This window comes from Lindgomyces ingoldianus, assembly GCF_010093535.1.
Source record: "Lindgomyces ingoldianus strain ATCC 200398 unplaced genomic scaffold BDR25scaffold_12, whole genome shotgun sequence".
Classification (NCBI taxonomy): domain Eukaryota; kingdom Fungi; phylum Ascomycota; class Dothideomycetes; order Pleosporales; family Lindgomycetaceae; genus Lindgomyces; species Lindgomyces ingoldianus.
Genome location: NW_022985173.1, coordinates 688855 through 712828, shown reverse-complemented (window position 1 = coordinate 712828; position 23974 = coordinate 688855). Strand labels below are relative to the sequence as shown.

The 23974-nt window shown below is 49.2% G+C and overlaps 12 protein-coding genes across 12 annotated transcripts in view; 6 read left to right on the top strand and 6 right to left on the bottom strand.

Annotated features, from left to right (window-relative positions):
• Positions 1 to 703: 703 nt before the first annotated feature.
• BDR25DRAFT_221279 (uncharacterized protein) lies at positions 704 to 1087 on the top strand (the record flags this gene model as incomplete). The annotated part of the gene is made up of 1 exon (XM_033685026.1): positions 704 to 1087. One exon carries the CDS (start codon positions 704 to 706, stop codon positions 1085 to 1087), a length of 384 nt encoding a protein of 127 aa, XP_033548948.1.
• An 805-nt stretch (positions 1088 to 1892) lies between these two features.
• BDR25DRAFT_353846 (uncharacterized protein) lies at positions 1893 to 2297 on the top strand (the record flags this gene model as incomplete). Its single annotated transcript, XM_033695222.1, has 2 exons — positions 1893 to 2204; positions 2280 to 2297. The coding sequence occupies 2 exons, from the start codon at positions 1893 to 1895 to the stop codon at positions 2295 to 2297; spliced, it is 330 nt and encodes a 109-aa protein (XP_033548947.1).
• Positions 2298 to 2412: 115 nt separating this feature from the next.
• On the bottom strand, positions 2413 to 4687 carry BDR25DRAFT_353845 (uncharacterized protein; the record flags this gene model as incomplete). Its single annotated transcript, XM_033695221.1, has 12 exons — positions 2413 to 2591; positions 2657 to 2808; positions 2864 to 3268; positions 3328 to 3421; positions 3495 to 3573; positions 3660 to 3788; positions 3861 to 3899; positions 3934 to 4058; positions 4091 to 4151; positions 4230 to 4484; positions 4532 to 4642; positions 4682 to 4687. 12 exons carry the CDS (start codon positions 4685 to 4687, stop codon positions 2413 to 2415), a joined length of 1635 nt encoding a protein of 544 aa, XP_033548946.1.
• A 24-nt stretch (positions 4688 to 4711) lies between these two features.
• Positions 4712 to 6022, top strand: BDR25DRAFT_353844 (uncharacterized protein; the record flags this gene model as incomplete). The annotated part of the gene is made up of 5 exons (XM_033695220.1): positions 4712 to 4731; positions 4819 to 5074; positions 5150 to 5257; positions 5296 to 5752; positions 5811 to 6022. The coding sequence occupies 5 exons, from the start codon at positions 4712 to 4714 to the stop codon at positions 6020 to 6022; spliced, it is 1053 nt and encodes a 350-aa protein (XP_033548945.1).
• Positions 6023 to 6065: 43 nt separating this feature from the next.
• Positions 6066 to 6991, bottom strand: BDR25DRAFT_353843 (uncharacterized protein; the record flags this gene model as incomplete). Its single annotated transcript, XM_033695219.1, has 6 exons — positions 6066 to 6122; positions 6153 to 6300; positions 6340 to 6414; positions 6496 to 6619; positions 6665 to 6765; positions 6837 to 6991. The coding sequence occupies 6 exons, from the start codon at positions 6989 to 6991 to the stop codon at positions 6066 to 6068; spliced, it is 660 nt and encodes a 219-aa protein (XP_033548944.1).
• Positions 6992 to 8053: 1062 nt separating this feature from the next.
• BDR25DRAFT_18330 (uncharacterized protein) lies at positions 8054 to 9698 on the bottom strand. The gene has a single exon (XM_033684229.1). The coding sequence runs from the start codon at positions 9605 to 9607 to the stop codon at positions 8165 to 8167; it is 1443 nt and encodes a 480-aa protein (XP_033548943.1). The 5' UTR covers positions 9608 to 9698; the 3' UTR covers positions 8054 to 8164.
• Positions 9699 to 10984: 1286 nt separating this feature from the next.
• Positions 10985 to 12150, top strand: BDR25DRAFT_259494 (histone-fold-containing protein). Its single transcript, XM_033686589.1, has 3 exons — positions 10985 to 11376; positions 11426 to 11544; positions 11592 to 12150. Exons 1-3 carry the CDS (start codon positions 11156 to 11158, stop codon positions 11969 to 11971), a joined length of 720 nt encoding a protein of 239 aa, XP_033548942.1. The 5' UTR covers positions 10985 to 11155; the 3' UTR covers positions 11972 to 12150.
• Positions 12151 to 12179: 29 nt separating this feature from the next.
• Positions 12180 to 13094, bottom strand: BDR25DRAFT_259491 (uncharacterized protein). The gene is made up of 3 exons (XM_033686588.1): positions 12983 to 13094; positions 12498 to 12920; positions 12180 to 12449 (listed from the first exon to the last, which is right to left on the bottom strand). The coding sequence occupies exons 1-3, from the start codon at positions 12987 to 12989 to the stop codon at positions 12400 to 12402; spliced, it is 480 nt and encodes a 159-aa protein (XP_033548941.1). The 5' UTR covers positions 12990 to 13094; the 3' UTR covers positions 12180 to 12399.
• A 126-nt stretch (positions 13095 to 13220) lies between these two features.
• On the top strand, positions 13221 to 14321 carry BDR25DRAFT_18309 (uncharacterized protein). Its single transcript, XM_033684227.1, has 3 exons — positions 13221 to 13340; positions 13397 to 13506; positions 13557 to 14321. The coding sequence occupies exons 1-3, from the start codon at positions 13281 to 13283 to the stop codon at positions 14173 to 14175; spliced, it is 789 nt and encodes a 262-aa protein (XP_033548940.1). The 5' UTR covers positions 13221 to 13280; the 3' UTR covers positions 14176 to 14321.
• A 3512-nt stretch (positions 14322 to 17833) lies between these two features.
• Positions 17834 to 19625, bottom strand: BDR25DRAFT_353837 (uncharacterized protein; the record flags this gene model as incomplete). Its single annotated transcript, XM_033695218.1, has 12 exons — positions 17834 to 17874; positions 17934 to 18030; positions 18062 to 18076; positions 18130 to 18203; positions 18245 to 18321; positions 18359 to 18569; positions 18640 to 18691; positions 18753 to 18790; positions 18817 to 18902; positions 18959 to 19201; positions 19236 to 19500; positions 19538 to 19625. 12 exons carry the CDS (start codon positions 19623 to 19625, stop codon positions 17834 to 17836), a joined length of 1287 nt encoding a protein of 428 aa, XP_033548939.1.
• Positions 19626 to 20583: 958 nt separating this feature from the next.
• BDR25DRAFT_353834 (uncharacterized protein) lies at positions 20584 to 21775 on the bottom strand (the record flags this gene model as incomplete). The annotated part of the gene is made up of 7 exons (XM_033695217.1): positions 20584 to 20754; positions 20822 to 20922; positions 20970 to 21230; positions 21304 to 21338; positions 21386 to 21513; positions 21581 to 21642; positions 21697 to 21775. The coding sequence occupies 7 exons, from the start codon at positions 21773 to 21775 to the stop codon at positions 20584 to 20586; spliced, it is 837 nt and encodes a 278-aa protein (XP_033548938.1).
• The window catches only part of BDR25DRAFT_18301 (uncharacterized protein), a 3977-nt gene continuing 1739 nt past the window's right edge, over positions 21737 to 23974 (top strand). Inside the window, exons 1-3 of the mRNA XM_033684225.1 lie at positions 21737 to 21869; positions 21922 to 23631; positions 23681 to 23974. Coding sequence (XP_033548937.1) covers positions 21861 to 21869; positions 21922 to 23631; positions 23681 to 23974 — 2013 coding nt within the window. The 5' untranslated portion in view covers positions 21737 to 21860. The remainder of the gene's footprint in view (positions 21870 to 21921; positions 23632 to 23680) is intronic.

The following is a 23974-nucleotide window of genomic DNA, read 5'->3' as shown; positions in this document are numbered from 1 at the left end:
TGCAGCACCTCCTCACCCCCCCCCGCTCCTCTCTGACGATCAGACACGCAGCACGCCCCTCGCTCTGTTCGCGACCAGGGTGCGTTTGTGTCTTCACACCAGTCCCGGCTAGGCTAAGAGAACGGACAGGTTTCCATATTACGGGGGCATTTACGACGCTTAAACATCCTCTGACATTCTTCATCTGCCTCATCTCCCTCTCTTCCCTTCTCGTTCGCCTCTTTCATCCCAACCCTTACCTTCGTTTCCCTTCGCCCTTCACAACTCCCTTTGCTCTAAATTCCGAGGAGAAGAGGAGAAAAGAGGTTGATCCTTTCTTCCTAGTTGAAAAATACTGGAAGCTGGTTTATTATTTTTAGTCCGACACTTCTGAGAAGCTATTTGCATCATCCTCTCTGTTGTGGAACGACGCTACCCTACCAAAACCTCAGGGTCCAACAATCGAGATCGACAATTCGTTTCTCGATCACACACATTCGCTGTCGGACAACACTGTTGCCGAATACTACGCTCTCTTCAAAGACTTGCTCTTGCCCGCCCTGTGGACAGCTGGACCTGTTTGGCGCATCACTTTCGCTGCAACAACGAACAACCCCACACAACCGTTGCAATCGCCCTCCCGAAGCATTGCACAATCAATTGATAATATCACCTACCACTACATATCCCAACGCAACAATTACAATACTCATCACCATCCAAAATGGTCTCTCCCACCCGCACCAACCGCTTCCAGTCCTTCTCCGTAGTCCGCACGCCTTCCACCTCCCTCCGCCGACTTAAGACCGCCTTCTCTCCTACCCGTCTTTCGACTCGGTCGCCTCGCTCCACCTCTCCGAGCTCCTCCACTGGCACTACCTCCCCGTTGACCCGGACCTCGAGCCCGGATAGCCATCGCTCGGCCAGCAGCACGCATTCCATTCGCCAGCTGCTGATGCTACGACGCAAGCCGAGCGTCCTAGACATCGAGATGGAAGAGGAGAGATGTTTGTTCAGCCACGAATTAGACTTGTTGGAGCCGCGCCCAAGAAGTGGCTCCGAACGAGTTGAGATCGGCATTTTCGAGGTGTTGGATGGTCGGGTCTGATTACTTATTCCATCACACGTTCAGACCTTTGTTTCGTTAGTGAAGAAGGGCAGAATAGGAACGATGTTGAAATTGAGATGCATGATTCAACGAGTTTGAAGAGGAGTTTTTTAGGCTTGATTTGTCTTTTAGCTAGCCTGTTCTTTTTTCGGAGTGAGAGACGGGAAGGTAATCACTACTTCGTTCGACACAGCACGGCAGTACACGCAAACATGGCTATGACAGCCAGCTAGCTACAAGAAAGTGCAGAGCTCTCACCCTACGGCGTTTCTTCGGGTGGACAGATTTCGAGGCGTTTCTACGATTTTATTCCATCGTAAGGATTTTTCTTCTATCTAGCTCGCTGCCAAGTACGAGGCCCACATCCTCTCGAGCTTCTTTTTCCATTACTTTTTTTTATGTGCGCCAGGGTTGCGGTGGGGATCCGTGGATGAATGACCGGTTGAGATGATAGAGGTTTGCAAAGATTGAGGACTTTTTATATACCCGGTACGGTACGGTTCGGTGCTGCTCTTGGGGATCTTTTCATTGAGTACTTATGGGTGGGTTAAGGATATGAATATAACGCGTCCTTTGATATCACCCTTTCTATTCGTCTGTCCATGAGACTATTGAGTATCTTCTCATGTCGTGGCAATGCTGAGGTTACGCCCAGAAGATGCTTTCTAAATCTCCCCTAAGCAAACGAAAAGACAATCTTAACCCATTTATACACTTGCAGACTCTCATAGCAAAGAACGCCCAATCAACTATCTCTCTTTATATGATATCATAACCCCAAACGGGCGACCGCATTTCAGGCGGCATGCTTGCGCATGCAACGCATAGAACGAATTCGCCGAAAACTATGCCGCTACGAAGAAGGCATAAACAAGCGTGCTTGCTTCTTCGAGCGTTATTCAACTTCGATTCCACTTCTCAAAATAACTCCCGTAAGCTAGCAAGCACCATCCATGCACCCTGTTCCAGACTCGCAGCCCTGGCCGCAAATCTCCCAGCCCAAGTCAGCATCCTTGTCGTGTACTATATTAGAAGAAGTGCGACAGTTGGGTTTAAGGTAGCTTCACAAGTCTCAGATATTCCAGAGGAATGGAGGTCAAGATTAAGGCTGCTCTTCGTGCGTTGCACGAAGACCTATTTTGCTCTATATAGCTCTTCACTTTGACTGTAAACCTTGCGCAAATAACCATAGACCTACCCACTCGGCTAACGAGAACTTAATAGTCTTAACTCGGCACCGACTCCTTAAGGTCTGTCGAGCTTAATGCTGCTGTTTAGCTTTTATCTGAGTGGTCTCGAAGAGGCCCTTCTTCCTTTTTTCCTTCTCATTCCACATCGTCTCCATCTCTTTTCTCTTCCTCTTGCTGTTTTCCTGGTTCTGGGTCCAGTCCTAGTCCTGGTTCTACTTTTTGTGCAGAGTCGGAATCAGAACCAGCCTCCCTCAACACCTCTGTACCATCTCGTTCCGCCAGCACAAATGGCTCCAACAACTTAGGTTTATCCTCTTCCTACCGAGCAAGAGAAAGAGGAGAAATCCCAGACGATTTTAGGTACATATATTTGCTCCACGACACAGCAGCCGTCTGCACAAGTCAATATTGCCACGTGCCGCTGCAATGTAGAGTGGCGTAGTACCACGATTGTTTGAAATATCTTCGGCCACCTGGCCGCCTGCATTGCCGAGAAGATCAACGACGGCCTTGTCCCCACCGGTAACGGCTCTAGAAACAAATTCTCGGATCTCAGGGAAAAAAGTATGTTTAGGTTCATGTGAACTTCAGAAGTTCCCGAACGGCATTTTCATCGCTGTGGGCTTTGCTGTACCTACAGCCGGCAATATCTCCACAGGGCCTTGCGGTCGATGATATCATGGAAGTGTTCAAGAAGCACCATGATGGGCCCTCCATTGCAAAGTCGTAGTAGACTGCAGTGTCGAGGCAGATCGTCGTGGTTTTGGTTACTTTGGCGATTCCATCACGGCCATGTTTGAGTAGGAATTTGATAGCAGCGCTATCTTCCATGTCGCCGAACATTGCGGCATTGAGCACCCTCCACATAACGTGCATTTCTACACCCCTCTTCTCGAATAACTTCAACAGCGTCTCTAGCCCGAGGGTGCCATGGGCCGAGTTAAGCAATGCCCCGATGAGGTCGGGCGTGATTAGTATTGCGTCGCCGAGGCTCGACCAGCAAGGGCACCACCATGGGGATCGTGCCATCTGAAGTGCCGCCGAGTACACTCTGTCGCCTCGCTAGAATCTTCCTCTAACATTTCCAGTAAATCCATACTATCCGGATACAAATCATTGATGTTTGAGTAAACCAATCGGACGGCTCAGAAGGGTTTGCTTCCAAGACTAGGTTTTCTTTATAGTTCCATAATTCCACCATATAAGGCGTCATTCACACTCTCTCATGCCTCTTGATGAGAATAGATCAGCTGAAGCCTTCTCATTCGTGTGACAAGTCGGGAGGAACTTTCTTCGCTGGTTTCCAAGAAGGTTTCAAGCGCTTCGGTAATCTTATTTTCTACTTCTCTGAATCCTCCCTAATCTTCCAGTATTCGTGCTACATCGTACAATCTCCTCAGTCTGTGTTGGCGTTCATTATGTTTATTTTTGGAGGACTCGAGTTCTGGATTAGAAATCTTGGACGGAACGACGAGTTCGAAATCCAGGTCAATCTCCTCGACAGCCTGGCCCTAGTTTCCACACTACAAGGAAGTAGTGTCAGAGCTTGGTTGTCATTTGCCAGATTTCCTGCCACCCAACACCCTCGTATCTACCATAACATCGATCTTCGTAGCGATAAACTACGCTTGAAGATGTGCGAGTAGTGTCCTGCACCACTATATCTGGTGGGAGAGTCGTAACAACAACAATAGAAAAATGGTCCTTGGACAGTCTGGTAGCCGTCGGATTCCGTGCTCCTTGGAGAAAACACATTAAGTCTTCTTCACAAACTGGTTTCGCTGGCATCGGGGTCGTCCACGAAACCTTCCACCGTAGAATGAGGCCTTGGTGTCTACGGTTAGTCTCTGGCAGATTCCCCGGTCTGTTTCATTCTCGACGGGTTATATACGCCCGAGTATACAGCCCTTGCCTGTGGCCACTACAGCTTCTCTGTTGTCTAATGTTCCCACTGCTACCTTCTCTCCGAGGATGTTCTTGGTGCTTTGGAAAACGTTACACCACGGTCGTGCGTAGTCAGACGCCAGGCCTGTGTTATCGGTGGTCAGAGTCGAATCATTAGCCACCATTCCTAAAAAAGCATAAACCTTGCCCATCCGATCTGTAGCCTCGTGCGTACGAAACATGTCAACCAGCTCCGCAAGAGACCTCTGATTCAGCTTCGCTGCGCTCGCAAATGACGCATATTTTGAACGAAATATCGCACCCTAGATCAAGAACGCCACTAGTCTAAGATGCGTAGATCTGCGTCTACATCATAGGCACGCTTTAATGGGCGTAGGCCTAGGTAAAATGTATGGTCGTTGATTTCTGATGTACCACATGTGATTACGATGCAGCGAGCTGAGGCAACTTCTTGAAAAACCTATGAAGGAATAGGAATCAATGTTAGCTAGCTGCTTACTCTCATGAATATGGATGGATGGATTGCGATATGATAGCTTACCCATATGCGTCAAAACTAGGAACGCTTTAGAAGCGCAAGGACAGCATACACTGTGTAGCATCATCTTCCTCGGATCTCTCCGCACTCTCCTCTAGTATCCCTCCCATTACTTCTGCATCCCCGCACGCTCTTACCACCGACTTTTCCCGAAGACTAGCTCCAACATTTGCTGCACGGAAGCGCCCTCTGCTCTCCCGGGATCCACTCTCCACATTCCCATTTCATTGCCTCCAAATATCAGGATCCACTGCTCTCACACGGGATACTACCCTCAACTTTAGTATTAAAACGCGTACACCAGGCCCCCACAAGTCCTCCTGTCGTTTCTTCCCAATACTCTTCATCCGCCGCGTCCGCCATCGCACGAATTTATTCCATAGCCTCCGCACTCCCATCTGCCTCCTCTCCCAGCCAAATCACCACTAGACCCGCAGATCCATAGATCACTACCATACCTCTGACTTGACATCCGCGGTCTTTCACATCTTGCTGCTTAGTACATATCCGATCGACCCTGCTGAGAAGAACCAGAAAGTCCCTTCCTTGGCAAACCCTCCCTTCTAGATCAATAGTTACACTCAGGTACAAGGGCGGCAACATTGAATTATCTGTACCCACCTCGTTTTATCATTGAGCTTTCGACACAGTGCAAGTCTGCACCTGCCATCGCCCATCCGTTATCCTCCACCCTCTCCCCTTATGCAACCTTTGCCAACATGTCATCGTCCCCCACAGCGCCCAACTCTGCCTCCAAAATCTCCAACTCTCTAAATCCGCTGCAAGCATCTACCGTGCCTCCATTCAATCGCCCAGCAGGGCGGAACGTCCATATCTACGATGCCAGCGACTCTGATACTGTGCTTGGTGGCATGATTATCACTGTCAGAGGTACACATGCCAAGTTTTACTTAATGGTTGAGATTCTCTTCATATTTACAAGCACCTTCTTTCTGCGAGATGAGGGTGAAACAAAGATGGAAAGGGATGATCATCCACTCCAACCTGGGAAGTACTATATTGTTGATTCCGGTTAGATTTTCTATAATCACCCTTTAATGTATAACTAGTTATATGGCTAAATTATTAGCATGTTCTTTTGAGGTCAATAATGAGCCATGGCTTGTCCGAACAATTTCTCGTGCCACTGGAACCCGCGTTGCCGCTTTCTGTGATGCTGTTCATTCGCGAGATCGCCGATGTATTATTTTTGGAGAATGTGCGCTTACAATTAATAGGATTGACTTCTGGTCCGGTTTCGAAGGTGCACGTATCTTCCCACTAGACTACAGAAGTTACTAGATGGACAGATAGACTACAATTCAATCAGCCAAGGGGGAATCTATCAACTCGGTTCAGAATAGAATGTCGTTTGAATTCGCTGTGCACCAACTATTCGATTCTTGTGATATCTCGATCAAACCGCATGTACATTTGCTTCATATCTAATCCCAGAGACTTTAGCCAATATGTATCTTAGGATAACTACACGGCCATAGCGTTCATATCTCTTTAAGAGATATTGGTGGCAAGCATCTTGATCAGGAGTATTTTGCTCGTCTGGTGCCTCTGTTAATTCGCTTCTCCGGTGGCACTTCAGACAGGCTGTCTAAGCTAACATGAGGGGTGCTGGGGAGCCTGTATTTGAGCTTCCCGCCGAAGCTCTAATATAGTTGGTGACATGCTTCGTGGTCCTAAAACAGCTGAAAGGATGCAGTTTGAGTTATTCAGCCGCCTTGGTGCTTAAATGGAGCTATTCTAGTGGGGAAATGAACATGGGAGTTTCCTCTAAGACAGAAGGAATATAACTTAGATTCAGGGCTAATTTGTCAACTTTTAGAGGTGAATTTTCTACAGGTGAGCCTCGTTGAATTAGAAGGGTGAGGGGTAGAAGCGACGCTCAGGTAGTGTTGAAGGATAAGTGGTTAGATTAAGACGACGAACAGGTGAGGCGACACGAGAGCAGGGTCTTAGGACGAAGGTATAAAGCAATGTAGTTACTGATATATTTCCATTTTGATAATAGAAGAGCAAATTTTCCTTCTCTGACATGCTGGATGCGCAAAACTAAACCCCTCACAAACCAGAGAGCCCTACCTCAAGTTTCTATAGAGACGATATTTTGGCCTTATCAATATGTTGTCTTGGAGATTTTGTTCGAGGGAATGGTGATGGTGGTATCTGATATCGCTTCATCACCGGAATTTTTTTCGTCCGGGTGACGCAGATGCCGAGGGTTGAGAGGGAGTATGAATATATGGATTGAGACATTGTTGCGGGACTACATTTATTGAACTGACTTTTTGCATGCCGGATATGATAGCTGAGAAAGGAAAGTAAACGCTAGTAAACGTGCAGGTACCAATTTGGCGGTTGGTGGAAGATCGAAATGTGTGAGATAAATAGACTAGTTAAAAGGTATAGCGCTTCCCACTCAATGCCTCAGTCATTACGGTTTCAAAATATCTAATGTCTTCTGCGCAAACCTTTGGAATTCTTTTTGCATGCGACGTGCTTGAAGAATTCGTTTACCTTTCACCCCGCTTTGATCATGTCTTTGTCAATGCCACTAGTATATTCGAGAACCCATCACTCGACCAGCCATCCCTACCCATGTTCACCAGACGACGACCAATGCATAACCATTTGAAACACAGTTTCGTCCTCCTCTCCTGCGCGAACCTACAGCACCCTTGCAGCACAATAAATCTCAAGCCGGTCGGAGGGACTGAGCCTAGACCCACCTATGCGCCTAAGGATCTTCATCATTTCGCTCGATAGCCCAAAGACATAGTGTCATCGGTAATGGTGTCGTTTTGCGAGGCAATGGTGAGGTTAGAGGCGTGGGCGAGTACATGGTGGTTGTATTGGAACGTGTCGGAGATTCTTTGTTTCAGATTTCGGTAGTGCGATGAGGAAAGTACTGAAGGAGGAGACATAGCTTCGGAGGATGCTGACGAAAAAGATGGTCGCTGGAAGACTCGGCATGCGTGAGTCAATAAAGCGTACGGTTCGTCAGTGTAGCGATTGAATCAGCGAGGCCGTTGGTCGAAGGCCATGTTGTCGTGTAAAGAATGAGACGAGCGAGACTATCGAGTAAAACTCCTCGAGGTTGGATATCGCAGGCGGTGCAGTCGCCTTAAACGCCGGGTCTCCCTCGATCGATTTCGCGTCGTCAAAGTCAATGATAAAAGGGTATTGTGTCGCTTGAATGCTCTCCATGTGCAAGGTGCACTATAAACTCCAAAATCTTACCAAAAAAGCAAAGCCTGCAAAATTCGATTAGGCAATCACCTTGAATACGACAGTATTGTTGATCAATCTTTTCATCATGCTGGGTATCATTGCAAAGAGTGGAAAGCAATCATCCCCTGAGCTGACCTCAGACCTGTAAACCCCTCACGCGCTTCGCCAAACGCCTTGCAAAGAGGATCATACACTCTGCTACTCAATCCCACGCCGCTGCATTAGCAGGCTAGAAGGCCTTGGCCACCCAGTTTGTCCTATCATGCTTGATCGGTGCCAGCTGGCTCTATTGTCGATACTTGGTCGGTCCACCTCAGATGATGGTGTGGTAAGACGGGTCAGCGGTGTAGATGTGCCAGAAACGTAGCTTTCAGTTTCTGCGAAGGAGTATGGACGGGAAGGAGCCGGCGTCAAAGAATACACAGTGTCGTAATCGGGGGCGAGCTCTGCGCCGGCTTCTGTGGGTTCGTAGAGCGGTAGAGGATCCACTGGTATTTCATCGTGATGATCAGGGGCTTGTGTGTTCACGTATGCTCGGGGCAGTCGAGGTAAAATTTCGAGTGGCGTCGTGGACTTGATGGTAAACTTCTGGCCCTGACATTTCAAGCCGACCACGATTGTCAGTGTATAATGGCGGGTTATCGTGTAGGTTTTAAATGTTGGAACGCATTCTGCGTCATCTACGAGACGAAAGTTCGTAGTGAGTTTCGTACGGACATCGAAAGACAGCGGTTGGTTGAGATCGTGCTTCGAGATACATGTAATATGCTTCGTTATGCTGTCCTGGGGTTGAGTGAGTAGCTTTCCACACATCGATGTCGTGTAGGTAGAGATGGTGACTACGAGGGAATCTAGGAAGCACTGAAGCTGCTCGTCACAGCCTCGTCGAGCGTTGGTAATTGACACGAGTAGAGGTATGTGTTGTCCAGGAGCAATTTTTTCTGGGTAGTAAAGCGTGGGGACAATCTGGGGGGAACTGGATCGCATCGTTGATTTGCGAGACACTTTGTTAATAATTTTGTCGATTGCTGTCCTTGTATCTCTGGTCGGCTTCCATGTTTGGGCATACAAGATTCTCGAATTTATCCGGGGTTCGTGTGGAGTATTTCGTGAGTTTGGGCAGAATGCTAGAGTTTGCATAACTCTCTTTACGTCTTTCATACCTCGTCGTATAAGCTTGGCCTGGAGGTAGTAAGAGACCATGGCTTCTCCGCCCGGGTTGTCGGTGTATATGTGGAAAGACGGCGGAAGGGGATGAAAATCTCGCGCGAACTTTGAGCCACGAGCCCAGCGGGAATGACGGGTTTCAGTGAGCTTTGGGAATGTGAAGTCGAAGTCCCAGCAGTACTTCTTAGCTCCCAATGTATATCCAGGAAGGAGGACCTCTTCGATGTTGAAGAGGTACGTTCTGTCCCTGTATTCTTGCCTTGGCGCTGAGGTGCCATCGCGATCATTCTCGGTAACGTAGAATGGCCGAGTCGTTTTCGTGATACATGCTCCGAGAAAGTTGAGTTTCAAGGCCTTGATCTGTTCCTGTTTTTCTACCACAAGAATAACTCTTCCTTTAACCTGGTCTCCTTGGTGATACACTCTTGATGGATCACCATCAACGAGAATCCGAAGATTTGGGTCCAACGGCATCGTGAATACCAGGCTAGGGTTTGGAAATGCAGGGACTGATTTAGTGAAATATTAGTGCGTTAAAGTCCTCCAGTATTATCCTCCGAATCGGTCTAGGTACGCTTATCGGTATCGGTATAGTCGGTTGGGGGAGAACGTTTACCGGTTGGCAATCAGCGCCAAGCGACGTGGGATCTTGTGGCATGCACACAAGGAAAATGATAGAGAAAATTGGGCGAGAAAGAGAGTCTTGGAAGAAGGTCCAGAATGAAGAAATACGGCCTACATGTAAGAGTTGCGCGGTGTCGGGCAACCCCAATGCTACCGTCGGTGTTTACTCAAGGGATGGTTGGATCAGGAAATAATCCCCACAGCCGCAATCCGCCGACTATTCTCCCACGGGCGCATGCTGTCGGCGGACGCTAGGTCATGGGTTGAGGCATCTGCCGCGGTCTGTGAACGTCAAGGTGTTCCACAATGCTTTTTTTGTGGCTGCCCGTCGTGCAACTTGGCGGGCAGGTTGCAGCTTGAGGACTCCCAGCAAGGCCAACCCAACCCATTTTCTGACACAGACCTTGTAGTCATGCTGGATATTGCATCAGTTCTCAGCATTCTTCCCACTAGAGCTGAACCGTAAAAGGCCAGTTGGAGGTGTTGTCGTTCTTGGCGGCTGATTTGGCCCCGCACCCACTTGTCACTATTGTTGGGGTACTGAGGCTGATGGTATTGCTTTGGTTGAAGATCACTGGAGACCTCGGATTAGCAGTGAGGATCATTCGGCATACCCACTTGTCCCATGGATTTGGATCCTGGAGAATAAAAGTCCTGGTGTTACTGGACAGGTTCTCTCGCAGCATGTGTTTAATAGGTTCGACAGGTATTGGTGGCGGTTAGGACTGGTACATTTGTACTTGGAACATCCTTGAGGAAGCCACCACCGCATCCTGTCTGCAACGTCTACGGTACGCTTCTCAGGCGATAACTTAAGACGTGTCGTTTCTCAATGCCGTGATAAGTCTGGGATCACCTCGGACCGAGTCGCTGGGAGGGAAAGATGAAATGTTCCGTTGAGGCGATCGAGTCGATCCTCGGGAATCGAAGCCTTTCGAGCGGGATCTCGCATGGATTGCTTGACCTCAAAGCCAAGTTGGTGAGATGCCGGTGCGACGGTTGAATGACGAGACGCAGGCTTCGCCTGACCGGAGAGAAGTCCCTCACGTGATGCTTCGCGTCAAACTTGACTTAATCAGGCAAGTAGCTAGGTAGACTGCCTTTCGTTTTACAGCGGAGGGAGAGGCAGCGCCGGATTTAGACACCAATAAGACTTGCATATGAAGTCACAAAAATTGAGTTCTCTTCAGATACTGCAGGTTTCCCCGAGCTACTGTTGCGGCCCCGTGCCAAGCCAGGTCGTGATTGACGCGCTTTCACGCGTTCGCTTCAACCTTCAACCATGGTGATCACGACTTTCGCCTTTCTAATGAGTTTGAACGACAACCATTTTACTAACATTGTCGCATTCTCCACTCCCACCTGCATACTACAGTAACGCCCTTCCGAGGACTCGCAATGCCCCCAAGAAAGAGTAATATCTCCGCCGTGTCGCCAGAGGAGCCAGCAAAGGCTGCGTCCAAAGAAGACGGACTGAGTGTTGAAGAACTTAATCTTCCAAAATCAATTGTGCAGCGACTTGCGAAGGGCGTCCTCCCACCGAACACACAGATACAGAAAGATGCGCTCCTGGCTATGTCCAAGAGCGCAACCGTCTTTGTCAATTATCTTACACATTAGTACGTGGACGCACCTATGTGGTAGGGCTATGTCTAACGAATCGGACAGTGCAGCTGAGAACGCCGCGAGGAGTAATAAGAAGACGGTCATGCCCAAGGACGTATTCGATGCTATGCAAGAGCTAGAGTTCGAGTCTTTTCTGCCTCGCCTTGAAGCCGAAGTCGCTAGTACGTGTACCCAGCCTTCTAACTTACCATGGCACTGACCTGGGTAGAATTCACCTCCATCCAGGCCGATAAGCGCAACTCGTACCGCAAGAAAGTCCGGGAGGAGAAGAAAGCGCAGAAGGATACCAGCGAGGGCAAGCCTCGAGCTGCGAATGGACACGCCGCTGGCGTCGACGACTCACCACCCGCAAAGCGAGCCAGACGATCGAGTGTGGATAACGGGGAACACGCTTCTGGGTCGGAGGAGGAAGCAGATGTGGACGAGACAGTCGAGGAGGAGCAGCAGGAGGATGAGGAGGTAGAAGAAGATGAAGAGGGTGAAGAGGAAGAAGAAGGTGCAGAAGAGCAGTTGACAGAAGACCCTATCGAGGCGAGAGAGAGCGAGGCGTCGGACGAGGGCATGGAAGATGGTGATGAAAGCGACTGAGTGACCGAGCGACACAATACAGAGGCGCATGACTGGACAACGTCTTTGAACTGCATGGAACGGCGTTGGGTCAGGACTAAGGCCAAGGCTATGATAAAGGACTTTGGAATCCAAGAAGGTCTCAACACCAATCATGAGGTTCATCACCGGCATGATCAATACGATCAGTCTGATCAATAAATGGGTTTTTGCATTGTTTCTACTGCTCCCTCCATGCCTATATGTCTGCAGTATATGCTGAGGTAGAATTAGCCCATCATCCTGCCGAAATTACCCTGGCCATACCCAGGGTGCGTCTTGCGTGCTCCATGAGAGTGGCTTGTTAGCTCCTTGGGCGGAACGAGCATAACGGTGCAGCGCCTCGTTGGTAACGCAAAGCGTCTTCTCGTGATGACTTCACTGTCGCGGTGTCCTTGAAACCCCCTTTTTCAGCGCCGCTTCACTGGGACGGACGCATCGAGTGGATCACCGTACTTGGCTGCTATTGTCAGCCAACACAAATACAGAGGTCAGACTTTGAACCTACTCTTGATCATTGACCCCTTATCCTGAATATGCTCCAGCGCCCTACTCTCATCCTCCCGGGCCCTTGTGTTCTTCCACTCCCAGCCCGGCTGCTCCTCCTGCTTCGTCCAACAATACCCAGTTTCAGGATCGACCTGTGTACTATCTGCGACACCGGCGGTCATGACTGCAGAGCGTACGCGCTTACCGTTTGCATTCAACGATGTCGAAGGGGTTCGGGCGAGGGCAGCGACGAAGCTCTCATCTCGGCCAGCCAGTTGTGAAGGGCCTTGGGAGTTTGGCGGGGACAACTCTGAGGGGGGGTCGAGAGAGAAGGCGGGAGGATTTCGCGGTGTGCTCGGGCCAGCGGCTTCGTCAGGGAACATTTCGTCATCGGCTATTTCTAGCTCAGGAGACGAGTGCATCGTGGAGTCACCGTCGGCATCTGCTGCGCGCTCAGTTTTCTGTCGCTTCATCACGTCGTGACTACGATGAGACAATAATTACCTGACATTCTGATGGGCAAGTTAGGGCAACTTATAAGCACAACAATGCGTGCTGTCTAATCAGTTAGGCGGCAAGTTGTATGATGGATGAAAGCGGAGCTTGAGGTTACGAGGTGAAAGGCAGCAGTGAGAGTCCAAAGCTCCAAGCTGCGACCAGGGTTTAGCTTCCGCGTTTAGCGAATTGCTTGGCGCGAACATTGGACACATCCTGGCCTCTGCAAGTCTTCCCCGCTGCCATGCCCAAGTCCTCTCTCTGTGCTCGCTATTCTTTCTCCCGCATTCGCTAGATAGAACCCCCAATGCCTGGAAAAGGTGCCTTGCCCGATGCATGGGATGATGACTGGGAGTCTCTTGCTGATGTATGGAGCTCTCCGTGAAAGTTGGTTTCCTGAGCGCGTGACTAACGGGATCGCAGAAGCAAGAGACATCCGATATGAACGAAGAACCACCCGCGCCAGTCAAGATTTCCAAAGCTGAGCGCAAAGCCAAGCATGCCGAATTGAACCGCCAAATATGGGAATCTGCGTATGTCCGCACCGACCTGCTTCTGCATCATGGGCTGATCACCTGTTCAGGGAGAAGCCAGAGCCAATGCTGTTCCTTGAAGCTCGCGATAACATCCCCCTCAAAACTACCTTCAAACCCAGTGTCACTGTTCTCAGCCGAAAACCTCCTCCTCAGCTTCTCTCACGAAACGATGCAAGCGCTGGCATGGCAGGCCTGACTCTTGAAGACGACGAAGACAGTGAGGAAGAAAGGAGGAAGAAGAATGAAGCCTCGTTCGCTGAAAGACAAGCACGTGCCCAGAAGGAGCGGGCGGAGAAGGAGCGGCGGTATGCCGAGGCTCGAGAGAAACTGTTTGGTTCCTCGACTCTCAACGCGGAAGACTCCCGTGGTCGCTCCTCCCCGAATAAGCACACTCGAGGCAAGGGTCGAGGTCGAGGCGGTCGCGATAGCCAGCCAAGGTCAAGTAACGAACAGTCGCCCGCCGGCACGGGAAATCCGGGGAGACAGCTCTACGATCCGAGTTACTCGCCTAAGCCCAATTCGGTGTACATACAGAAGAAGGAATTCAGTGGTAGTCGACCAGAAACGCCTAGTGACCTACAGCAACCTATTCGCGAGCCCCGTGGCCCTGGAAGAGGAGGAAAAGGCTTCGCTCCCAGGGGAAATAGGACGGGTTCTGCCGTCTGACTATTCCTTAGAAGGGTCTTCTCCATGTCAAGGCCACCAGAGTCTGAGGCTTGATTCGCTGGTAGTTGCTCTTCTCGGTCCGCATTCCTGCGGACGGAGATCGACACCCTCAAGAATTCGTGGAAAGCAAGATTTACGATGAATTGAAACTGCTTGGTTCCACAGTTGGGTCCATTTGGAGTCAACCGGATTTCTCGGGCCCAGGCCGATCGAATCTTTCCATCACAGCCGCGCCATTGCGTGCTTCGCGATCAAAGCCGCTTCTAGGGATATATTCCTTAATATGAAGATATGTTATGGCAATCTGAACGCCACTGGGGAACCTCCCACTTGAGGGCAGCAAGGAAACGCCGCTACGGGTCGCGGCATATTCTTACTTCGACTTCATACCCAGTATGGTTGGTAGGATTGCCCTGCTTTGAGAGGAAGTGTTTGAGGTGCCAAAAATTTCTGTGTTAACGCACATTGCCGTTTCGCTCTTTTGCTACTTGCAAGTCTGTTTCCATATCATGATCAAACGGGAGTTTACAAGCGATTGAAGTCTCCTAAAGGCGACCTTTCTGACAAGCTGTCCGCAATAGAGCGCATTTCGTTCTCATTATTTACCTCTTATTAGTACACTTTCTGTTAGTCGTTTCCTCACTTGGTAAAGCGACGCATCCCATCCGGGTTTTGGAATGCCTATACCAGCCTTAGGGCTCTAGAGTCCTTACAATTATTCAAGTATGCCTCAGACCAATTTGTTCGGACATATACGCATTCTCCACGTGACCGCTACATCGCAGCTATAGTACTTATTCTGAACACTTTCGACTTCCCGTTATACAAGCGACTCTTTCTTTCACACACCTCCTTCTTATCTATTATCATTACCGTACACAGTCGGTACTTCGACTCACTCACAATCAGCTTGAAGAAAGCTTTTGGCCTCACTACCCTGTCGGTTAGGGCCATAGGTTCACCATAACTTGAGTCCCGAGTCACTCTCCTACTTCCTCTTGGCGCGAGCGCCCCTGTAACTTTAAGTTCGTTTAAGCTCTCTTTCCCGCAATCATCCTTTCGGCTTATCAGAGTTCGGGCGTACCAGCAGCTACGCTCAGTGCTGTGGCGGTGTTTTAAGGCATCACTGAGCAGCGCTTAAGCTCCATCAACTCCAGTTTTGAGCATTGATAAGCTTGCTGCAATTGCCAGCGCTGTGCGGTTTTCCCTACCAGCGGTGGGTGGGGTGTTGCGACATGCTGAGGTTCCAGTTCAAGTTAGAGCGCTGTCTTTTCCTGTGCCTAATGTCGCACCGCCTGCGCTCAGTGGCCTGCCGGAGCACCTGACCTACCCCCGATATTTGTCCCGAATACGTCTGGGCTGCCTCCTCTTCCAGCTGCCAGATTACTGGATTGCCTCTATCCGCTGCTAGATTCCCCCAATTTCCAGCTGCCAGCTTGCCACCTCTTCCTACAACTGGCCCTCTGCTGCCTCTCCCAGTTGTGCCAGCTGCATCCTTTCCACCTCTCCCCTCAGCTGTACTCAAAATCATTCTTCTTATATTCTAAAAAGGGGCCGGAGTTATCCCAGAAGGTTTGCCTATCCCGGATCTTCCTAGTTTTCCTAGCGTCCCACTTCCAAAGACATTAGCTCTTCCTGTCTCCCCTCCGCTCGATAAGAGGTATTTGAGTGTCTCTATCCCTGCTTTGCCTCTTTTGTCGAGTGTTCATAAGGTTTCTTTTGTGATGATCGCCGCTAGGGGATTCCGTTGTCTGCTTTACCGAGTCAGTGTTTCAATGTCAGTTCCAAGAATAGTACAATACAAGGTACTAAATGACGTTTAGGTGTGAGCCCAAATTCAGTTGTATGTGTTGCTGGAATTCTGCCAGCTGGTAGCTCAACACCTTTGAGTAGTGCTCCTGGAGCCGTTTCTGGGGCTGCGTCTAGGCTTTTAGGCTGACTAGTGATTGGGCCAGAGTTTCAAATCCCATTGCCAATGCTCCGGTTGCTGGATCTTTGGCTGGAGGGCTGGAGGGGGTTGGGTCTTCTGGCGCCGTTGCTGGTTCCCTTCCTGCCGTCGGTAGTGTTATAGGCTCTCATCCCACAGTTGGCAGCGTTGCAGGCTCTCTTCCGGTTAGCAACATTGCGGAGTCTCTTTTAGTAGGAGCCGTAGAAAGCCTGCTGGTTGTTGGTAGAGCTTTCAGAGGAACCCCACGCACCGTAAGACTGGCTACCCACAAAGTTTCCTGTTGCTGGTGCTGCCATTCCAGATCCCAGTCCAGCATCTGTAATAGGCATATACTCACCATCCCCACCTTGATCTGAAGGCCCCTCTCTAATGCGGACTTTCTTGATTCCCAACAACGATCTGAGAATTTCTCAATTTCAACCTTTGTCACACTATTCAGTCTCTTGAAGAAAAATCCACTTTCTCTTTTCGCACCATCCTTCCTGTCGCTTCCCTCATCTAGCGGGATTTTCCTGAGTTTGCTGAACGTCACCTCCGACCTCCATCGACCGGATATACTGGAATAATTCTGCCAAATGTTGGAGACATTCCTCTCTCTCCCAAGGTAGGATGGGCCGAGACGAATGTCATTTACGGTCTATGAATCTTGTGAGGAATTAGCAGAATTAGCATTAGAACTCTTCTCGGTAGCGGGATCTTAAGTAATACATTTTACTCTTTTCTGCATTTGAACTTCAGGTTAATCTTCTGATGCAGGCATGTAGCCTGATCTTTCGTTTCTGGTCTGCTCCATTCCCAAGAGGCAATCGTCTCCCTTACAGTGTCTATCCTCAGCACCATCAACCGGGTCGTCCCTAACTTCCTCTTCTAACCCCCCGTTGTTCGAGACTCCGTCTCAATATTCGGCTTTTTGCGGCTCCTGTCTTCCATCAACTCTGCTAATTTCAAGACCTAGCAGATATAACGAGCCTACTTACGATTAAACAAGGCGCTGCTAGCATTCCCGCAGGGAATCTTGCGTTTATTGATGGTTTGCCGGTTATCTCCAACCCGCTGAATTTGAATAAGACGATAATGACAATAGCGGAGAACTGTTTGAGCTTCCCGGGAAAGGTGGCGAATTTGAAGGCATGGTGTTTAATATAACGTAACTGTTACTATCAGTAGCTTTTTGATGCGTTACTAGCTGCAGTAGGGTATCGTTCTTTCGGATAGAGTGAATTAAAACGGCGTTACAGGCAGTAACGGTTACTGCCCAGTCAATTAAGGGAGGAGCTACTGTTCAGTATAGTTACTGCAGTAACTGGTGTTTCCAGAGGTTCTAGAGAGCTCAATCTTGACACAATATTCCTAATATAGTCACAGAACTTAGTAAAATACTAAGTCCTCTAGTAACCTAATTGCTTTGTAGCTGCAGAGCCTTAACTGTGGAGGGCAATAGATAGCAAAGGTGGATCTCTATAGATTATTTCGGTTTGGCTGCAACAAGCGTCACAGTCTTTAGTATTAGTACAGAACAGTGAATTAGCTCCTTATTTTACCAGCTTCTAGCCTTATTAAGCCGCTAGAAGGCACGCACTGCAAACAAGCTTTTGTGGTGCATTAGTTTGCTATTGTACTACTCCGCGCAAAAACTCTTTCCGCGACCGCGGGGTTAAACCCCTAAGAAATTAATTCTTATAGTTAGTTATTGAAGTAGTTAGAGTCTCATTAACTGTACGGTAACAGAAGACAGTTGACTTTCGTTCTAACTACAAAGATATTGCTACTATCAGTAACAGTAGGAACAGTACTACGTTATATTAAACACCATGTTTGAAGGCTTGGGCTGCCATATTAGGTTTAAATAGGTTTGGGCTGAGCGTGCGTGGGCTTTGAAAGCTTATCAAGAAGTAACCGAGTGTTTGCTTGATGGGAAGGAATGGCGAGCAGCGAGACTGCTAGGGGTTCGGCCTGAAAGGGTGAGAGCAGGTCCCCCTAAAGTAATAGGCATGCCGTCCTTACACTAACAAGTAAAATTGAATTTCAAAGATTTGCCCAGAATCTCCTAATATCAATGAGGCGACTGATGTGTTTTCCCCTCATAACCCCATTTCCTGATTCCATCCACCGCGCCCTCACCTAGTGCACCACCGCTGCCCATAACCACTTCCCCCAGTCTCCGAAAAACCACTCTCTCTACAACACACTCCTTGATGCTCCAGCCACGCCCACTCCACCACCGTCTTCTCCCACTTCCTCGCCACAACTTCCCAACTTCCCTGTCTTCTCTCACAAAAATTTTGCATCATTTTCTCTAACTCCAGCGCATGAATAGCGCCTCGGCTAGCACCAACACCCATATACGGTCGTACGAGTGTCTGCTCATCGCCTACAAAGCAGGGCCTCGCCGTCTCGGAAACTAGCGTGCGGGTTGTAGTAGCCAGACGCAACTTAGATGAAGGGCCTTTGATTTTCAACGCGAGTCCGCGGCACAGAGGGGCAGGAGTTCAGATGTTGTGCGCAGGATGTCTTACCTGACTTCTCGCTGGATTTTGCCGAGTGGGTCCGACCATCGGTGGTAGTGGCCTGAGGTGTCAAGCAGCATAGATGAGAGGGAGGTGGGAGAGGCTGAGTGTACTAGGCAAACTTCGGCTGAGGGTTGCGGAGGCGAGAGTGCTATTGGGGCTGGGGATGTGGTAGCGAGGATATACATGTCAGAGTTATTCCATCAAGGTATGGGTAGAGATATGGGGTATAAGCAGCCCGACTTTGTCGGTGGGTGTACCTGGCGTATTTACTCAAATCGCACGATGATCCCTTACACCCTGACAACTCGCCATATGCTCCGCAAACTCCGGCTCTGGAACTAATCCTCGCAATATGATATACCTAGCATACTCCCCCGCCGCATTACGGAAGACCAAACGTTTGACTGTAAGACTGGCTCCATCGGCTCCGATCAGAATGTTTGCTTCTATACTCCCACTTTGTGACGCAAATGATTCAGGGTCTCCAGTCTTGGTATATGTAACAATTACCTTCTCGCCCCTCTTCTCGCTGCTCACAACAGTTTTCTTCGTCTCATACGCTACTTCTCTATTCCCACCTCGCGCCTCCTATATCTCAGGACAATACCTCGACAATAGGCCGTCGGAATTTTCGCCTAAGCCGGAAGTATAGCATATCCCAGCTGGCCATCGGCGATGCGACATTCAGTCTCTTCATAATTTTATCCTGGGCATTTATAATACGGACACCTATGTTTGGAATGGTGACGGGTCCATTGATGGGGTCATGTAGCTTGAAAAATTCGGCGAGCTCAAGCACCATGCCGAGACTGGGGGCGTTGGGAGAGAGGGTGGGGATGTGGACGCTATGGTCGTGGTGTTTGAGCACTACGCCATTCATGAGGGAGGAGAGGGAGCCGCCTACCTGGAGGGGAGGGTGAATATGAGGGGTTGGTGAGGATGATTTTGGGGGAGAGGGTGTGAGGAGATTGAATTACTATTATTACCTTCATATTTGGGGGTCAGGTAGGATGTTGTGGTGCTGTGTTGTCTTTGATGGCACCTGAGCAGTAACGCTAGTTTCTATTACACCTTTCTTAGTTTGTTTGCAGTATTGTCGAGAGAAATACGTTGTCAGATTGCATGAAGAGCGGCTTCGGGGACAAAGGCCCTAAAGGCGGAAAAGAAAAATTGACCTCAAGAATTGTGAAATTAAATAAGACACTAAAGAAGGCTAGCATCGACTCTCAATGAACCAAAGCGGTGGATCTACTTATGTTCAGTGTCTAACCCTCGACAACAGGGTGTGGGCTGGCCTAATGCGAATTCCTTGATACAATCTGCAGCAAGAGTAACTTAAGCCGTTACTTAGCACGATTAAACTCGAACCGCAGAGAGTTCACGGTAGTGGTAGGTATCCCAATCTATGTGATATTTGGTCCGTGACTGTACAAGGGACTGCCACTGGATCAACACATTACTAGCAGTAAGCTTTAGCTCCCCATGGCAAGCTTGCGGTCAAAATGGGTTAGACATATAAGCGCCAATAGGAGTTTCTTTGTGTTGCGCTAGAGATTCGCCATGGACCATGGAATACTAAGGTTACGCATTCCTAGTCAATGAGGCGGCCTTGAAGAGTTCGCTGCGAAGACCTTGAGTGGAGGTTAGGGTAGGAAATAACCAAAGTGATATTTAGTTGGAACGAGCCACTGCGTGCCCTAACAAGAATATACGGTGGAATCGGGGTAGTCATAGCGAAGGTCCCGTAGATTATACAAAAGATGCACGCGCACAGGTAAACAGGACGAACAACAAACTGCAAAACTAGAAATTAAACTGTAATTTCATCTAAGTTGATATTAAAAAATACAGGCAAGAGAAAGAAACATTGCAGTTTTCTACAGACGGTTGCTGCTGTAAGTTGCATAATCTCTCGTTTTAGCATTTATGTACCTTTTCACGATCGTTTTCCTAAAGTTTTTGGTGGTAATCAGTATTTTGCAATGCACATAAAGCAATAACTGAAGCCTTTGGGCCTGTACCAAACAGTCCAATCATGTTACTATCCTCGGCATGCGCGAAGGATAGTTGCAAGACCCTCCGCATCCACATTCCAATGGAGAGCAAAATTCGTGTTGTGACCTTAATTTCCAGTGTAGTTCCTCTCCTTCTAACTGTACGTTGGCCATTCAATAAGACCCCCCTAGACCATGTTCGCACCATCAAATGCCTTATTCTTAACCCAGGACACCTTTTCTACGAGATTCAACACCTTAGCATCCTCACCCGTAAGAGAAATCATGGCGCTACCTTGAGTTGCTAGCATTTATAAACAGAATTGTGCAGTTGTACAGTACTATCTCCATCCGGACTCAGCCCTTCCAGCCAAGCGGCAATAGTAAGTCTCTCGCCAAGGACCTTTTGAACATTCCGATCGTCCCTCTGGATGATTACGAAGGCAGCTGCGAAGCCTGTGCGTATTGCACCGTTCAGTCCAACGTGTGCTGTGATAATTCGTGCGGTAAGGTCTACTTTTGCTCGGTCTAATCCAGTCATGGCATTGTTGAGATCTTTCTCTTCTCTTTCCCCGCTTATGAGCACATGTGTGTACTGCTTACCTTAGCCCCTTTCAAGCTGGGCAGCTAAGGTATTTAACTGGCGCTACAGCACTTTACCTAAGGTTATAATCACCTCGCTTTGCTCCCGAATTACTGGAGTATGCAACTCTGGTTCATCGTGAACAAGCCTTAGTGTACTAAGTAAGTTTCCGAACTGGTCTTTATACCCGTCCAGGCGAGCTGATTCCCCATACGCTCTTGGTCTTGCGTCTCGAACCTCTTGGACGATTGTGATCACTTGGTCGAGTAGCTGAGAGACAGCAGCCGTGCTACCAACCACTTCCTAATGCGCTCCGTTGAGTCTATAGTTGTCAACTGTAAACAACTCGTGAACATACTAAACCTGCCACCATCAATCTAGTTAGTACCTTCTGTAATTTGTGTTCGAGGATTAGAGAAGTGAATCGTTTCTCTCATCGGCATGCAGCCAGGCTGAGGTAGCGGTATCTGCCGTTGAGCTGAAGACTCGGCAGAACGCGAGCCTCGCTGGAAGCACCAGCACGTCGCAGACTTCTGTCAAGTCCTTCTTCCCTATCTTCCGACATAAGTTAAAAGCAGTGAACCCTTTCACCGACGCTTAAACTGACGCCTGCTATTCTGCTAAAGGTTGCACAGAGCCTCTTCAGATCTATGGCCGTGGTAAGCGTCCCCCCTTGTGCACGGCATGACCATAGGCTAAACCAATATCTAGAGAGAAGAGCGTGCGGGTCGGGCAGATGGAGTCCCAGCTGGCCAGACCTACACCAATACCCAAGCCCACGACGATTCGGCTAACATCTACGGCAATGTCTATGGAGACGTGCACTTCCCTGGTAGTACTGGCGGGCTAGCTAGTAATCAGTGCCTCCGCGACCTGAGAGTCACCGACCCGAGTGCAGACAGGGCGAGGATCGAAAAGGATAAGGACAGGCTGCTCAAGGCCTGCTATGCCTGGGTCCTTGACGACCCCAACTTTAAGCGCTGGAAGACACAGGGTGACTCGCGCCTGCTATGGATCAAGGGCGACCCGGGCAAGGGGAAGACGATGATGATGATGGGTCTGATCGCTGAATTGGTTCAAAGAGACGGGACCGGCCCGTTGCGAAAGCCGATATCAAGGGTGATGGCCAAACTGAAGTTCAGCTCCAAGCCTAGGTCCAAGTCTGGCCTGCTAGCTTACTTCTTCTGCCAGAGCAACAGACCGGAGCTCAACAACGCAGCGTCGGTCTTGCGTGGGCTCATCTACCTACTTGTCGAGCAAAGGGAGGACCTTATGCCGCACGTGCAGAAGCGGTACAAGGCTGCGGGCAGGCAATTGTTTGAGGGTCCGAACGCGATCTATGCGCTAAGGGAGATACTGTCAGACATCCTAAATGACGCGTCTCTGCCGATGATCTATCTTCTAGTCGACGCGCTTGATGAGTGCGCATCTGGTCTATCTGACCTATTGTTCATCATAACCGACCACAATCTTACCCAGCGGTCAAAGGTCAAGTGGTTAGTGACGAGCCGCAACCTGCCAGACATTCAGCGGTATCTTCAACCTGACTCGCTCGGCGTTCAGGTTAGCCTTGAGGTTAGCGCTAGCCACGTATCAAAAGCGGTCGCAGCATACTTAGACTTCAAGGTGCAGCGCCTGGCGGCTGCTCGGGGCTATGACCCTAAAACTCAAGCAGAGGTTGAGCAGCTACTTCGTGACAAGGCAGAGGGCACGTTTCTATGGGTATCGTTAGTCTGCAAAGAGCTAGAGAGTGTGCCACTATATCGCACACAAGCAGTACTGCGGGAACTGCCGCCTGGGCTAGACCCGTTGTACGACCGTATGATGCAACAGATTACGGCCCAGAAGGATTTACAGACAACACAGCTTTGCAAGAACATTCTTCAGTCTGTTAATCTAGCTTACCGGCCGCTGCGGCTTGAGGAACTTCTTATAGTTGCCGGCCTTTCTGAGGACCAGGCCGAACTAGTTCACCGCTGTGGTTCATTCCTTACTGTTCGGGATGGCACTGTGTCCTTTGTTCACCTATCAGCAAAAGACTACTTTACATCCGGTCAGGGCCAGCAGGTGTTCAATGGTGAAGTAATAGAGGAGCAGGGTCGGATAACCTATAGGCTGCTAGACGCGATGAATAGGATGTTACAAAAAGACATGTGCAGCTTAAAGAAACCAGGAGTGCAGATCCAGGAGGCGACAAGTCGTATTAAGGACAGCAATCTTCCATTGTTTGCATATGCATGTGAATACTGGGTCAATCACCTACATGCATATGCGCCGGATGGGGAAGAGATTCTAAGAGATGATGGTAAAGTCCACAGCTTCATTCAGAAGCACCTCCTCCACTGGCTTGAAGCAATGAGCCTGTTAGAGAAGATTCCAGAAGCTATAGCAGCAATGCAGAAGCTGCAATCTATATTAAACGTAAGTACTTAGCTAACTAGGAGATTGAAAAGCTACTAATTCTTCTAAGGCACCTCAATGTATTATGTTGTCTAATACAGTTCATGATGCGCTGCGGTTTGTGATGTGGATCGGATCAAGGATACAAGAGGCGCCTCTACAAGTGTATTACTCCGCGCTTGTCTTTGCACCAGAAAGAAGCATTGTTCGAAGACAATTTACACAAGAAATGCCAGAGTGGATAGAAGTCAGGTCAAAGATCAACAAGGAGTGGGACTCTCTACTGCAGACGCTCGAGGGCCATACGAGCTCGGTCACGAGCGTAGCCTTCTCGCCGCAGGGAGATCGACTCGCATCGGCTTCA